The sequence below is a fragment of the Pelobates fuscus genome, chromosome 9 (genome assembly GCF_036172605.1).
Source record: "Pelobates fuscus isolate aPelFus1 chromosome 9, aPelFus1.pri, whole genome shotgun sequence".
In the NCBI taxonomy this organism is placed as follows: domain Eukaryota; kingdom Metazoa; phylum Chordata; class Amphibia; order Anura; family Pelobatidae; genus Pelobates; species Pelobates fuscus.
This window is the reverse complement of record NC_086325.1, coordinates 137,815,810-137,832,624: the sequence shown is the minus strand read 5'-3', so window position 1 is coordinate 137,832,624 and position 16,815 is coordinate 137,815,810. Positions and strand designations below refer to the sequence as shown.

Here is a 16,815-nt window from a genome sequence, read left to right as displayed (position 1 = left end):
AACAGTATATAAAAGCATTAAAAGTATCCTTGTTTTGTTATTTACATTCCTTAACTACAACAAAAAGCTGTAGTGGCTATGGTGCTTAGAGGAACCCACAACAGCCATAAAGTCAAATTTCCCCCATCTAATAGGAGTAAACCCACGTGACTTTCTATGCTGCCCTTTACATGCAGACTACAAGGAAGCTACCATCTGGCTAAACAGGGGTGTGTGGCTTCACAGAATTAAACTAGATTTTACCATTTCCAATGTAAAGATTCAATGAAAACTGACACATATATAAGTGCTGGGGAAAAAAATATTTGTCTGGGAGAAAGCGTCAAACCAGCCTTAGGATACTCAAAAGAAAAAAATAAAGGTATCTGCTCCCCTCTCCACTGTGTATATCTATTGAAGGAAGTACTGAATGGTACAGTCCGTTGCCATAGACACGGGAGTGTTGCTAAGACTGGGATACTAACTAGCAGGTCAGTGCTGTCTATGTGCAGATTAATGTGTTCTAGATTCATATTGTAATTATTATACAGTGATACTAATACTTTGTGACATTATTTATGGGTTTAGGAGCAATTCATTATAGATGCAGTTGTTGGTGGACTACCATTCTCATCATGCCCCGGCAGCCATCACTGTCCCATTGTAAATTGTAATTGCCCATCTTTACAGTTGTGTGTCCTGTACTATTAGTGACTTGTGAGACATTTAGCATATTTGGAAAGCTTGGCCCAGAATTACTGTTGTATTAATATTAATTGTGTTAATAAATGTTAAATCACTATGTAACATTTATTATTATTATTATTATTATTATTATTATTGTATTATTATTATTATTATTTTTTTTTTTTTTTTGCAAAGCTGCAACAGGTGGCAAATCACATTTAGTAAATAAGCTCCCAGAGAAGGTGAGTCCTTCAGACTGGTTTATTCACTAAACAGTGAGTTCTGGTGGACTTTAAGTGGCCAAATAGTGAGGGTAAATTTTGCAGCTGTTTGTAAGTCAATACCTCAATACCACAAACCGGAGCTTATTCACTAAACCGCTATTTTTGGAGCTCAAGATTGAATCGGAAAATGTAAGCCAAAATGGGAAACGTTCTACAATTCACCTATAGACACAGCTTGGCTATTTTAGCATATTTTACATTTCCGTTTTAAGTTCACTACAATTTGATGAATAAATTCCACTGCTGTTTACCTCTCTCAGGGTTATTCAATAAAGGGCGAATATCAATGGAATTTTAAATTTGAGGTCAAACTAGCCAAACTGAAAAATTCTCTAAGTCAACGATACTTTCAGTTCACCCTACTCTGACCTAAAATGTAAAATTCCTTTGAATTGACCTTGAATTCTTATTTTAATAAATAACCCTGTCTACATTCTTTGCCTGTAGGTACCATATTTTTTTAAATATAGGACGTAGTAAAATTTGGGGTAAAAACTGCCTGTATCCACCTTTACGCTACGCTACAATCGCTGGGCAATGAATGCCCTCTAGGGTTCACGGACAAGTGGGAGAGGGAGACGGGGGTGCGCCTGACGGCCCAGGAGTGGGACAAAATCTTCCTCTTAACCCACAAGTGCTCCATTAGCTCTAAGTACCAGGAAATGAGCTATAAACTGCTCACACAGTGGTATAGAACCCCGGACATGCTTAAACGCATGTATGGCACTTCCTCTGGCGAATGCTGGAGATGTAGCTCAGCCCCTGGCACCAACCTTCACATATGGTGGACCTGTCCCCGCATTGTCCCGTTCTGGCAGTTGATACATACTAAGATTACCGAAATTGTAGATCCAGATCTCCCACTGCAGCCGCTACCAATGCTTCTGCACCACACAGCCATGTCGGCCCAAAGGTATAAGAAAATGCTTACGATACACCTGCTCTCTGCCGCGAAAAGTCTCATCCCACTGAACTGGAAAAGCCAGGCAGTGCCCACATACAAACAATGGGTGGATAAGGTAGAGGAAATACATAACATGGAAATGTTGACCGCGTCCCTGCAGGAACGCTCGGACAAATGTGCTCTCCTATGGTATCCCTGGACGTCCTATATCGCCCGAGGACAGGCCTGACCAGCCTACTTTGCCTCCGACAAACCCCGGGCGACTAAACTTACTATACCGTTCCGCACCCCCTGAGGATAACCTTGGTTCCAGACTTTCCCCACCTCACTTCCTCCCCTCCCGTTTCCCCCCCTGTGCCCGACCCAGGCCACGGTCATCAGTGACTAGAGCCCTGTCCTCATTACGAGTCAGGAACCCTCCCATGTAGGGTGACCTCCCCCTGCCGACCTAGACATAGGTACACACTCCTCTGCCAACCCCAGACCGGCCTACTCTATGTGTCAATTACCCCCACCACGGCCCAGCTCCCCAGCGGAACTCCGCTCATGCAGACAAGGTGCAGGCTGGCTAGGTATCAATCGTAAAGGTATTACAGTAATCGCTTTTGAATTTAGGTAGTCAATCAAACTGTTCATATGTGCACTGTATTCTGTAATGTGTAACTTGCTTCCCCCCCCTCCCTTTTCTTTTTTCTGTCTCCCTCCCTATTTTGAAAACTATTATAAATAAAGAATGTAAAAAAAAACAAAAAAACTGCCTGTATACTATATGCCAAATGCAGCCTATATTCATTATTTATATTATGCCACTCCTCCAAATACTACCAGAGAATTCTGTGTCTCCCTTCCTGGCCAGATGTAAGAGTCAGGAAGGGAGGACTAACATTAAATAAAGCTGGGGGAAAAAAATCATGATATAAAAAAGCTATTTTTTTTCAATGCCCATAGATCACAGCCACTACCCCACCCCACACAGCATCCACTATACACACACTGCATAATCTACATCTCCTATACACACACACACTATGCACTATACACACACACACTACATCCTCTACAAACATTACAACTCCTATACCACATGCAGTAAAAACACAGACACTAGATTATTTACACTCACTGCATCCACAATACATGTACACTGTGTCCCCTACACACACTGCATCCACTAAATACACAGACATGGTATCCACTATACACACACTACATCCCCTACACACACTGAATTGTGTACACACACACAGACACACACTACATCCCCTACACACATACGCTACATTCCCTAAATACACTCCCCATCACACACACACACATACACTACATTCCCTAAATACACTCCACATCACACACACACAAAGTTTACAGTAGGTTTGATAAAGGTTATTTTATATATTTTTCCTAATATATATTCCAAAAACAGTAAATGTTTAAGCTTTTGTGTTTAACCTGCATGCACTTTCTCTTTGTAGACATGTATAAGCTGGACTTGCCACTAGATCCGAAGGAAGTTTCGGCCATTGAACGGAGGAGAAACAAAGAGCAACAAAGGCAAAGTCGCATCTTCAATGCCAAAGTTAGGACCATTGGGGTATGTCTTCTTTATAACCCATTACTCCCTGCCCTGCCCAGCATGCCAGACTATGCAGTATGCTCTAAGTGTCTTCATGTGTTTTTGATTCAGGTTGACTTGCCTGCGCTAGAAAAACAAGTAGAAGAAAGAAAGACAAATGAAAGCACTGAAAAAGCACGGGATGAGGCATTTGGTAAGCCAATAATTATGCAATATATTGATAATTTATTTTAATATATTGCTTTTCTCGCCTGTGGGGACCAATAACTTTAGATGATGCTGGAGAGCAACCTTTGGATGTAAACCGAATGATTTAACCACTTTGTTAAAGCAGCAGGAACCTCTGGGCACCATAACAACTTTATTTATATGATGTTGTTATTGTGACCATACAGTTCCTTCAACTTAATCAAGAACTCTTGCAATAGCCAATGTAATGGAACTTCTTTGTAATGTGTGCCTTATTGGCAATTATTAGTTATAAGTATACAAAAAGAACTCAGAGAATCTGCACATTTTCAGTAATACATTAGACATAAAGAATAATTCACAAGGAGGCATTGTCAGAGAAGAAGGCTGTCTGAGGTCAATAAATTACAAGTAGGTAAAGTCTTACAGTAGATTTGGATTTCAATATAGAAGCGTTCTAAGTATTGTAAACACTACAGCTTTTTCAGTTGTTATGGTGCAGTGATTCAATTGATGCCACAATTATTTTGGAATCCAGGATTCTTGCCAATGCCCTATCCTGGCCCCTCTGCAGCTGCACTCATAATTGTGTTTCCAGGTCTCATCTTGTTTTTTATGTGAATGGAATAACACTCATGGTAGGGATATAAGTGACTACTGTACATCAGGGTCCAATTGTTGTCTTCACACTTCCTTTTGGTGAGGAACCAGAGGGTGGAGCTAATCTTTTTTTTATTTTTTCCAAACATGCATCCTTCATAAGCGAAAAGTCAGATCCATGGCTGTTGCGCTGTACCAACGTTGTCCTTTTCAGCTGCTTACATTGTAGACCTACCTCTGATATACAATAATTAATTTGATTATTTTATATCTGTAGATGCTGATAGGGTGCAGTATGATAAAATTGCTCAAATGCTGGAACAGAAGGAGCAGGAGGTAGCCCGGAACCTGGACCAAGCTGTACAGGAATTCAGGGAGAAATATCAGCAGCCTGAGACCCGCAGGGAGTTTGACATCTACGATCCTGAAGGCCTGAAGAAGGATCGTCCGGCACGTGTATGTGATGATGACCCCAGATGTGGGCCTGCCAGCCTGCAGAAATTTGCCGGAGAAGATCTGAGCGAGAAGGAACGAAAGAAATTGCAGGTGGAGATGACTAAAAAATATCTCTCTGAGCAGAAGGCGGAGAGACAGAGAGAACAAGCACAAAAGAAATATGCAGGTAAGTTCTATTCAGTATGTAGTTATATATTTGTTGCGATAATAGCAATCTACATCTGTGAAAGCTCATTCTTGTGGTTGTAAAGGATAAGCATAATCAAGCATTAAAGCCCACTTTTATATCACTGAAGTATTTTCATGTAGTAAAATACAAAAACTAACATTTACACCTTGGTTTCTTCTCAAACCACAGGTCAGTGATTAAACTGGATGATATAGGATAGGGGCTATGCAACCTTCGGCACTCCAGATATTGTGGAATACATCTCCCGTGATACTTTGCCAATATTATGGCTGAAAAAGCATTATGGGAGATGTAGTCCACAACATCTGGTGTTCCAAAGGTTGCCTACCCCAATACAGGATAATAACATCAGTGAGAATACTCTATGATTGAAAATACCTTCAACAGGGCAGATGCACAATATCTGCACAACTCACTTCGGCCTCTGCTGTCTAAAAAGGGTCAGTCTTATACTTGCATTATGTTTAGCAAAGAATGGCAGTTATAAGTCATTGTGCTCAGGGGTTGGGGACCCCTTGTACCAACAGCTATGTAATAAGTACATATTGTTATGGTGCTATTAGTAGTCCTTTAATAAATAAACCATTCAATGATTGTTTTATAATGGAAATATTGTAAGTCTAGAATTGGTCACTTCTGTGCATTTAAGAAAAACTATAGTGTTAGGAATACAAAGTGTTATACACTCCCTCGCTCCCCTCATTCAACACATAAAAGGTTAAAAACCTTTCATCCGCTTACCCGATTTCAACGCTGATGTCCCTCGGTGCTGGGTCACACTCCACCTCCTCGGACGTCATCTGCTGGGTGGACCTAATGCGTATGCACAGCAAGCAGGGCTGGTGCAAGGATTTTTGGGTACATAGGCGAAGATGTATTTTCCCGCCCCCCCAAAATAACATCTTCACCTATGTGCCTCTTAACCAGCCCCTCTCCCCATCCATTATTGGTCCCCTCCCTTCCCTGTCCCTTAGTATTCTTCTAACCTCTCCCCTCTTTTCCCTGTCCCTTGGTGTTTCTCTCCCCTCCCTGTCCCTTGGTGCACCCCCCACCCCCTTAGTGGTCGCACTCCCCTTCCTGGTGTGCCTCCTACCTCTCTTGTAGCGTTGCCGAGTGGAGGATATCCTCTACAGGAGCTTCAATTTTCTGTACCTGGCCGGACTGACATGGAGTGCTCTCTCAGTGAGCACCTCCGGTCAGTCTGGCTGGGTACAGGAAACAGAAGCTCCTGTACTGCGCTCCGCCACTCTACACTCAGTGGTGTATACACACTGACAGTCACACACACTCAATGACAAACACACAGACTCACTGATCTGACACACACTCATTCATTGACACACACACACACACACACACACTGATTGACACTCATTGACAGACACACTGATAGTCACACACAGACTCAATGACAAAGATACTCTCACTGATTTGACAGACACTCACAAACACACACTGACAGACACACTCACATGCAACACTCATACAATCACTCGCACACACACACACACATACACTCACTCACACACTCCTTTACAGACAGTCACTCACAGACACACATACAGTCACTCACGCACACACTCACAGTCACACACAGACACTCACAGACACACAGACAGTCACTCACAGACACACATATACTCACACACAGACACTCACACACAGACACACATACACACAGTCACTCACAGACACACAGGCACTCACTCATTCACAGACACACATACACACTCACTCACACACAGACACACATACACTCACACACAGTCACTCACAGACACTCACACACACACTCACACATACACAGACACACATACACATACACATCACATACACTCACTAATTATTTTATAAATAAAAATTTTCCACCCAGCCTCCCTACCTGGAGAGCTGGTGTGGATGAGGAATCATTCCCTGGGGTCCAGTGGGCCTGCTGGGCGGCGTGCGGCAGTGCTGTGATCAGACGCGGCAAGGGAGCTCTAACCTCACCGCTCTGCTCCCTTGCGCGCTGTCTGCTGATGCCGCGGGAGCTGGAATAGGACGTCATGTTCCGGCTCACGCGGCATCAGCAGGCAGCGCGCGAGGGAGCAGAGCGGTGAGATTAGAGCTCCCTCGCCGCGTCTGATCACAGAACTGCCGCACGCCGTGCCGGGGGTCCAAAAGGTGACCTGGCAGGAGGGAGAGCTTCCCTCCTGCCGGTCACTGAAATCTTGCGCCCCCGGAGCCGGTGCGCCCTAAGGCCGCCTTATGGACGCGCCGGCCCTGACAGCAAGTGCTGCACACGCATTACACCTTCCACATAGGAAAGTATTGTTTCAATGCTTTCCTATTGGATTTTCTCTGGCGCTGGACGTCCTCATGAGTTTGAGGATGTCCAGCGTCTTTTCAAGGAGTCAAACTCCATCAGACACCAGTAAGCGCCTCTAGTGGCTGTCTAGTAGACTGTCACTAGAGGCAGTCTTAGTACTGCAATGTAAACATTGCAATTTCTCTAAAACAAGGACTATTAAGCAGATGAAGTGGTCTGGTGGTTATTGTGTCCCTTTAATAGCTCTTGTTTGAATATGAAAGACACAGACAAGATATTTGAGCTTGAAAACATTAGGTGATTAAACCTTATCCCCTTAAGGACCAAACTTCTGGAATAAAAGGGAATCATAACATGTCACACATGTCATGTGTCCTTAAGAGGTTAATAGCTCCAGAGTTTTATAATAATCCTTGTACAAAAGGTAAAAAGTAACACTTCCGATCCATACAGATAATTTAGATGATAAGAAGAGGGTGGAACTGGACGAGAGAGCCCAGTACCTGAGCTTGATGGAAGAAGAATGCAGAAAAGCTATTGACATGGCCACTACAAATTTCAACCAAGCCCTGGTATGTCAAAATGTTATACACTGTGAGAAGATTAGCAATTTACTATCACTCTCTGGAATTTTGCACAAGGTATAACTTTGTACAATTTTTAGTTCTTGCTTCTGTTTCCCTAATCAAACAGGCATTGGAAGCAGAAGAACGCAAGAAATTGCAGAAGCAGCAGGAGCAGAACAATAATTTTGCCGAGATTTACAATAACCTGACTGGAGACATTTTGACAGAAGACTCAGCTGTAGCTATCAGTTGCCTTAGTCCACAGCGTGTACTACCTGATCGTTGGAAGGGGATGACCCCTGAGCAGCTCAGAGTTATCTGGGATACACAGGAGAAGCAACGTCAAGAAAAGCAGGTAATGACTCTAATGGCTGTTCCAGTACTTAAAGGGACACTGTAGTCATCAGAACAACTACAGCTTATTGTATTTGTTCTGGTAATTATAATCATTCCCTTCAGGCTTTTTGCAGTAAGCACTGTCTTTTCCGAGAAAAAGGAAGTGTTTACATTACAGCCTTGGGATACCTCCACTGGCCACTCCTCAGATGGTTGTTAGAGGTGCCTGCTAGGGCAGTGCTGCACCGTGTGCAGCACTTACATGTAGTGCCTCCACCCTCTGCATGGAGACACTGAACTTTCCTCATAGAGATGCATTGATTCAATGCATCTCTATGAGGAGATGCTGATTGACCAGGGCTGTGTTTTGCTTGTGCTGGCTCTGCACCTGATCTGGCTCCTTGGCAATCTCAGCCAATTCAATGCTTTCCTATATGAAAGCATTGTGATTGGCTTAAAACAACACTTTTGATGAAGTCAGTCAAGGTCTAATGAAGTCAGATCAAGGGCAGAGGCAGCAGCATCAGGCTGGAGTACAGGTAAGATTTTACTATATTTAGGGAGGGCAAGGGGGTCAGGGGGACTTTTCATGACATGTAGACTGAAAGCTGTCAAACATTCTTTCATAATAAATGAAAAGACTTACCCTGGAATGTGGCAATTCAATACAACATACTCATTTGTGCAAGGTATTTTGAATACAAGCTTGCAGGTTTTTAATGATATTCTGATGCATACATGGTACATAGGCTATATAAAAACACCCACAACTACCAGTAAATAGGTACTTGGATAAATTACTGGGCTAGGCAGGCAAATGGTCAGATTAGATTCAATACAGATAAATGCAAAGTTATGCATTTTAGAATAAGGAACCCACAAGCCACTCATACATTAAATGTGGTTGAGTTAGGGATAACATTAAATAAAAAGGACTTGGGAACAATTATACTAGGCAACTGTAGGCAATGCCGGTCTGCCATTGCAAACACTTGTGAGTGCTTTCACATATAAAAAATCAATTTTGATTTACATGATACAAATATAACTTTGGAGAAAAGAGAACAGATAAGGTAAGGTCCTTATATAAGTGTCTTCCAATGAAAAGGGCCCGACCATGTCTGCTAAACAATGGTGAATGTTCCCAAAGGGAACCAAAATATTGGAATGACACTCCTGTATAGAGTTATAAATAAATTAGATCAAGTATCACAATAGATAAAATGTGCAGAATTAAAGTGTGATAATGAAAGTTAGCTTTCTTTATCACACTTTAATTCTGCACATTTTATCTATTGTGAGACAACTTTCTTTGTATCTATTGTGAGATAACTTTCTTTATCACACTTTAATTCTGCACATTTTATTTATTGTGAGATTTGATCTAATTTATTTATAACTCTATACAGGAGTGTCATTCCAATATTTTTGTTCCCTTTGGGAACATTCACCATTACAAATATAACTTTGCCTCTTTACAAATCAATGGTAAGACGCCCCCTTGAATATGTGGTGCATTGTGGGCACCAGTTTTAAAGAAAAATATTGCAGAACTAGAAAACAAGTAAGGGAGATGGAAAACATTAGTTATGAGAAAAGGCTAGAAAAACTGCAATTATTTTCTTTAGAACAAGGGCCCTTAGAGGGGATACAGGGTCAGCTGAAAAGGCTATGTGCTACCCTGTTCATTAGCAGGAATCTATAACAGACAAGAGACTGAAAAAAATAATTTTTACTTACAGCAGAGGAAATGGTTCTTTACAATAAGAAAAATAAAGATGTGGAATTCTCTGCCTAAAAAGGTTGTGTTATCAGAATCTATAGCTAATTTAAAAAAAGGCCTGGATGCTGTTTTGTAAAAACATAATATGCAAGGATATAATTGATATGTATGCAAAAAGGTTGCTGATCCAAAGATAAATCTGATTGTCATTATGGAGTCAAGAAAGCCTTCCCCCCCTTTTTTTTGTGGCATAATTAGATATGGCTACAATTGATTTCTTTGCCTTCTTTTGGATCAACAGCATAAAAGCTTTGTGGTTGAACTTGATGGACTTTAGTCATTTTTCAATATAGATTACTATGTAACTATGTACTGGGAATTTTTTTTTGGCTTTTTGCTTACCTTATGCCAGAGGCTGATTGAGGAAGAAAAGCAACGGGATTCAGAGTGGGACAAGCAGAGGATGCTGGCCGCACGAGCTGCTATGACAATGGAGCAACAGGAAGAAGAACTCAACAAAAATATGAGAAAGAGACTGGACTCGTACAACCAGCAGCTTAGCAGAGAGCAACAAGCACAGTGAGTACTAAAGAAACCTTATAGCCCCGAGAGCAGGGTATTGGGTCGACACATTGATTCATGAACATGATGGTAGACTATAACCGTCTAATCTAAATAGCTTAAATTGTCTCTGTCCCGCGCCCCCTCTCCCATCCAAAACGTGTATCTCAGAAAGAGCAGGGTATTGGGTCGACACATTGATTCATGAACATGATGGTAGACTATAACCGTCTAATCTAAATAGCTTAAATTGTCTCTGTCCCGCGCCCCCTCTCCCATCCAAAACGTGTATCTCAGAAAGATAAAATACGTCTGAAATACTCACATTGGCCATGTGGGAATTTCACTGAAATTATACTAAGACAATACTGATATACTAAGACAAACTAATATTATTCCAAGCTTAACAAAAAGCAGAACTACCTTTTTTAAGTCTAGTCAAGCACTTGTTGGTGACGACTGATAGAAATGGGACACTTTTTATATTGAGGATCCTGTTGTCTTGCGGGTAACGGTTCCTCCGTAGACCTCAGTGTTTTACTCTTGTGCATGTAGAGGACCATCAGGAAGAAGATGGCGGCGGCCTCGATGCACAGGTTCAGGTAAGTAGGCAATTCTCCTTTCCCTCCACTGCTTGTCCACTGCACTGTCAGGAGAGCAGTCGCCATCGGGGGTGTCTTTGCAATAAAGTAATGCTTTCTTATGTGGTGACCTCTCCTCTCTTGCCGACGTCAGCTCCAAATGTGCATGCGCGGCCAGAGCTGCGCGCGCATTTAAACCACCCATAGGAAAGCATTACTTGCTTTTCTATGGACGTCCAGCGTGAGTTCAATGCGATTTTCGCATTGAGGATCATGGAAGCGGCCTCTAGTGGCTGTCAGGGAAACAGCCACTAGAGGCTGAATTAACCCTTAATGTAAACATAGCAGTTTTTCTATGTTTTCAACTGCAGGGTAAAAACTAGGGGGACCTGGCAATCAGACCACTTCATTGAGCTGAAGTGGTCTGGGTGCCTATAGTGGTCCTTTAATGAACAGAATGACTAGCCCAACTTTAATTTACAGCAATTTAATGCTCAATGGCCTTCTTGCAATCCCATTGTTATTGCTAAATTAGCAACTTAAGGCTCATAATACTTTATACAAATCAATAGAATAATAAAACATATGCTGGGCATTGATTGAATAGCATTTCTGAAAACATATTTAGCCTGTGTGTGCAGTAGATAGACAGACAGACAGATAGATGTACAGAAAAATAGCGCAAGTGTCCTAGGTTGGCAGATAAGCACAATTAATCCTGGAATGGCCGTGTGAGTCTACCTATTGAGTGCCGGTTGGTGGGGGAGGTGGGCAGATCTAAAGCCACTATTCTAGAAGCACCACTTGGTAATTTAATACAGAGTGCAGCTCACAATACAGAATAGCATATAGATTGTTTGTCCGCTGGTACAATTTGAATGATTAATTAACCCGCTTTGTTCCTTTGGAATGCATGCCATGACTTGAAATACCTTCCATAGACAGAGTTAGCTTTCAAATATTTCTGCCTGGAACGTCTTGTATTCTACTCTCATGTTGTAATATTCATAACAGTCTTAACCTCTCATGGGCTTAGTAACTAAACTCATTTGTGGTCGGAAACATAATAGCCGTATGTATGAACTGGTGGTGACAAGTCGGTTGAAGTGTGCGGTAAGCGACGCACAGGAGGGTAAAAGAGGGCCCACCAAGGTGAAGAGTGAATAAATATATAAGTGATTACGGTAATAAAATAAATGTAACTTATTTAACTACCAAGTGAGTTACTAAATGGGGCAGGGCTTAGTGAGATATATATGTGTGTTCCTGTGTACACTCATTTTTTCATCAGATCATGTTGCAATATGATGTATCTACTTTCATAAAAGATAAATTCATATAATTTTCTCCACGTCCTGCATTACTTTGATTTATTCCCTGTATATTCTGTCTCTCCAGCTTGCGGTATCTTGAGAAAGATGTGTATACCAACAACCCGACTGCCCATTATCACACTCAGTTCAACACAACCAGCCGCTGAAAGGATTACCTTGCTTCTTCCTGGGTCCCTTTATCATCTTAATATCCATAACGAGATCTATGACACACAAATCTTGTCACATGACAAAGTTAGCTCTATTGGTGCTATTAACAAATAAAAAATAATATTCAAATTGATTTGTTTTATTTACTTTGTGAAATCGAGAATGGTTAAGGAGTAAATACATTTTAACGGCAGTTCTCCTTGCTGTCTGCCCGGCAGGAGAGCGCCCGTGGCCCCTGGTCTGCACCTCCGCAGTGTGCAGAGCTGCAGACACATAGTCTGCAGCTCTGCACACTGCGGAGCTGCAGACCAGACCAGGGAATAAAGGATGTCAGGGTATTTATATCGGCAGACATTTTGTGCTATGATAGAAATTAAAAGTGTATATTGCCTGAATCACTCTGAACAGAGCAGACTCCATTTTGTTATTTTCAGCTAACAAAAGACACAAGATTTTTAGCCCTTCTGTAAAACTAACCACTTTGCCAGAGCTAAAGGAATGCATAGTATATACAAACCTGTTGATAAGAAGTGATAACCGGGGATGGACAGACTGTCTAGATGCTAATGGAATATAATCAATTCTAAACCCAGACATTTATGACAGAGAAGATTAAATAATTTAATTTTACTTTCGATATTGTATAAGATTCCCATTGTAAGAGAAAGGTGAAACTTAGTTTACGAACTGTCATATTAGAAATTATAGCAGAATTTGCCAGACACATAGTCTGAAGAAAGCCCAAAGAAACTCTTGAACTGATAGAAAACGTAAGTTATAGACAACTATAAAGATAAGGTAAATGACGTCAAAATAGCCACCAGGAAAAGTTAACTCTTTCCTGGATAGGAATGTTTAGTGGGACGATACCGCCCTCTATAAACCAAATACTTAAATTGCTATATGGAAGGTAACCACACCTCCAGTTTTCTATTGGTCTATCACCTAGTGACGAACAGAGAATTTTTCCCTTTAAAAGTTAAGACAAAGGGAAGAGAGAGGTATGCAGAGGAAGCAAAGGAGTGAGCAGTCGGGGGAAAGTCAAAAGAGTCGGAAACAGGCTAAGAAAGAAAAGCGGAGTCAGTGCGAGAAAGAAACATTCCTTGACACTTAGCTACCTGAGAATATCTGATGAGAATGTCTACTCAACTGGTAATTATACTGGTTTAATTTAATTAATCTTAATTAATTAAAATGTTTCTAATAGCATGATATATGACTGGATAAATCACGATCAGATTTCGATATTTAGAAATCTTATTTAACTAAGAAGTATATAGTTCTAATATTCTATTCTGCAGATAGAAAGGAATAATTATATATATTAATGTGACATATCACATGTTAGCATATCGTGATATTTATCCAGGTGTATTGATTTGCTCTAAAATAAAATAAAATATCTATTTAGGCAAGTTAAAATTCTGCTTATAGAACATGGTAGATTACTCTTATTGGATGGTTCCAGGAAATGACTAATGAGCTGGTTTAAATGTTATTTTATTTAAAATTACATGAGAATAGGTCTTAATTACCTAGGAGGTCTAGCCAGCATTAAAAGGGTTATTCTAACTGTCAGCTAAAGTTTTATGGCCTTAAGCTGCAAGCTCTGTGTCTGTGTGTAAGTTCCACTTTCGTTTCTCTGTGAAGTACTATCATAAATCATTGTCTTGACAATTAAGACTATGTTAGCCATTGGGAGATGTTTTTACATTACCATATTGTATTGCATATTATGTTATACTGAATATTCATTGATTATTATCACTCATGTTACATATTATTATTATTTAAATTGTCACAATAAATAAATAAAATAAATCTATTTTTATAACAAATTGTGATTTCTATTTATATGGAATACATTTCACTTACACGATAACGATCTTTGGGATCTGAGAATTGAAATAGTGGGCAATTCTCAACTGTTTACTATTATTATCCCATAAATATCCCCACAAATTGGAGGCACGCTGCTGAGATCGTTTAAGTTGAAATTATATTCCACATACAATAATATTGGTGTAATTCATGCAATATTAATCTTGACATAGAAAAGAGTTTTGTATTGAGATTAAATCAGTGTATTAAAAAATGGGCAGCGATACATCTGTAACAGATAATACTGAAATAATTGAAGACCTAAGAAAAAATGCTTTAGTCCACATTCATAAACATATGAAAAATGATTCAAGCTATGAGGTTTGGTTGAAAAGCATAGAATGGGAAGCTAAACACACCATTCTAAGTGATGAACACATAATAACATATCTTAAAGAAATTGCTGGACAAAAGAACATAGAAAGGAAAATGGCGTTCATAATACACTCTTGGCCTTTCTTTATGACAGCACTTCTTAAGGCGTTAGATGAAAACAAGGTATTGAATACTAAATTGGACACGTACAGTGAACAATTGGGCATTCAAGATGGGAAATACCAAGATTTACTTGCTGAGCATAAAACTCGTCAGGCTGATCATGAAAAAGAAATAAAAGCTTGGACGGATAAATATGCACAGGAAATAAGTCAGCTTAAAATGCAATTGGATGAGTATGAAGAGGAGAGTCAGAAATCAGACAGTGAAGTTAGCAGCCATCATTCTGTGCCAAAAAGTTGCACAAAAAGGCAAGAAAAGACTATCTGTAAATCCCCTCCTTGTTATGATTTTCCCACACCACACCAGGTTTTCATAAAACAGTCTCTAAGAAAAGATGTGAGTAATTCTGAGAAAACACCTGTAGATTCTTGGCAATCTTGGGCAGAACAGTTTGAAAAGACTGTCTTGGCCAAACTTGAGAAAGAGAGTCCAGTTCAAAGTGATAGGAATGAAAACAGACATGGTTCTGTACACTGGCAGGATTCTGATGCTGATCAGAATTGTGACAGTGAACGAGAAGCTCAGAGTGATGGGAAGGAAAGTGATTGCACTGTCCACTCTGAAGGCCATGTGACTGATATGCCATCTGCACTGTTGTACGGGTCTAATTCCTCTTCAGCAGACAGATCGCATAGACGTTTACCCAGACACAGGGAAAACAGAAACAGAGATCGTAAATTAACGATGCCTGTTTATGAAACGCCAAAGGTTATTACATTCCTTGATATGGCGGCATTGAAGTTGAGCAAGTTGACACATGTGCCGTGCATGGCACATGTGTGTAATCTGATCATGCAACGCTTTGTGCATAAGTACACATACTTACAGGACGTCCTGAAGCAGGCCAGGAAGGTGTGTGGCCATTTCAGGTGTTCCTACACGGCCATGGCGCACTTTGCAGATATCCAGCGGTGAAACAACATGCCAGTGAGGCGCTTGATTTGCGACAGCCCGACACGTTGGAATTCAACACTCCTAATGTTCGACCGCCTGCTCAAACAAGAAAAAGCCGTTAATGAATATTTGTATGACCGGGGTGCTAGGACAGCCTCTGGGGAGCTGGGATTTTTTTTGCCACGTTACTGGACGCTCATGCGCAATGCCTGTAGGCTCATGCGTCCTTTTGAGGAGGTGACAAACCTAGTCAGTCGCACCGAAGGCACCATCAGCGACATCATACCATTTGTTTTCTTCCTGGAGCGTGCCCTGCGAAGAGTGCTGGATCAGGCCGTAGATGAGCGTGAAGAGGAAGAGTTGTGGTCACCATCACCACCAGAAACAGCCTTATCAGCATCGCTTGCTGGACCTGCGGCAACGCTGGAAGAGGATTGTGAGGAAGAGGAGTCAGAGGAGGAATGTGGCTTTGAGGAGGAAGACCAACCACAACAGGCATCCCAGGGTGCTCGTTGTCACCTATCTGGTACCCGTAGTGTTGTACGTGGCTGGGGGGAAGAACATACCTTCATTGACATCACTGAGGAGGAGGAATGGGAAATGAGTAGCTCGGCATCCAACCTTGTGCAAATGGGGTCTTTCATGCTGTCGTGCCTGTTGAGGGACCCTCGTATAAAAAGGCTGAAGGAGAACGACCTGTACTGGGTGTCCACGCTACTAGACCCCCGGTATAAGCAGAAAGTGGCGGAAATGTTACCGAATTACAACAAGTCGGAAAGGATGCAGCATTTGCAAAATAAATTAAAAAGTATGCTTTACACAGCGTATAAGGGTGATGTCACAGCACAACGGCAATCTAACAGGGGAAGAGGTGAAAGTCATCCTCCTCCTCCCACGACCACGCCGGCAAGGACAGGACGCTTTAAAGACGTGTTGTTGATGGAGGACATGCAGAGCTTTTTAAGTCCTACGCATCGCCACAGCCCTTCGGGATCCACCCTCAGAGGACGACTCGACCGACAGGTAGCAGACTACCTCGCCTTAACTGCAGATATTGACACTCTGAGGAGCGATGAACCCCTTGACTACTGGGTGTGCAGGCTTGACCTGTGGCCTGAGCT

At 41.4% G+C, this 16,815-nt stretch overlaps 1 protein-coding gene across 1 annotated transcript; it reads left to right on the top strand.

The window, feature by feature from the left end:
- Positions 1-429: 429 nt before the first annotated feature.
- LOC134572409 (RIB43A-like with coiled-coils protein 2) lies at positions 430-12,478 on the top strand. Its single transcript, XM_063431347.1, has 8 exons — positions 430-470; positions 3,327-3,445; positions 3,539-3,620; positions 4,494-4,838; positions 7,624-7,742; positions 7,864-8,091; positions 10,208-10,374; positions 12,336-12,478. The coding sequence occupies exons 2-8, from the start codon at positions 3,329-3,331 to the stop codon at positions 12,415-12,417; spliced, it is 1,140 nt and encodes a 379-aa protein (XP_063287417.1). The 5' UTR covers positions 430-470; positions 3,327-3,328; the 3' UTR covers positions 12,418-12,478.
- Positions 12,479-16,815: the final 4,337 nt, after the last annotated feature.

Bases quoted from the DNA above. Each gene is read 5' to 3' on its own strand.
- LOC134572409 (XM_063431347.1), top strand. From the start codon at position 3,329: ATGTATAAGCTGGACTTGCCACTAGATCCGAAGGAAGTTTCGGCCATT. The intron at 3,446-3,538 runs GTATGTCTTCTT...TTTTTGATTCAG, and splicing joins CCAAAGTTAGGACCATTGGG to GTTGACTTGCCTGCGCTAGA. The intron at 8,092-10,207 runs GTAATGACTCTA...ACCTTATGCCAG, and splicing joins AGCAACGTCAAGAAAAGCAG to AGGCTGATTGAGGAAGAAAA.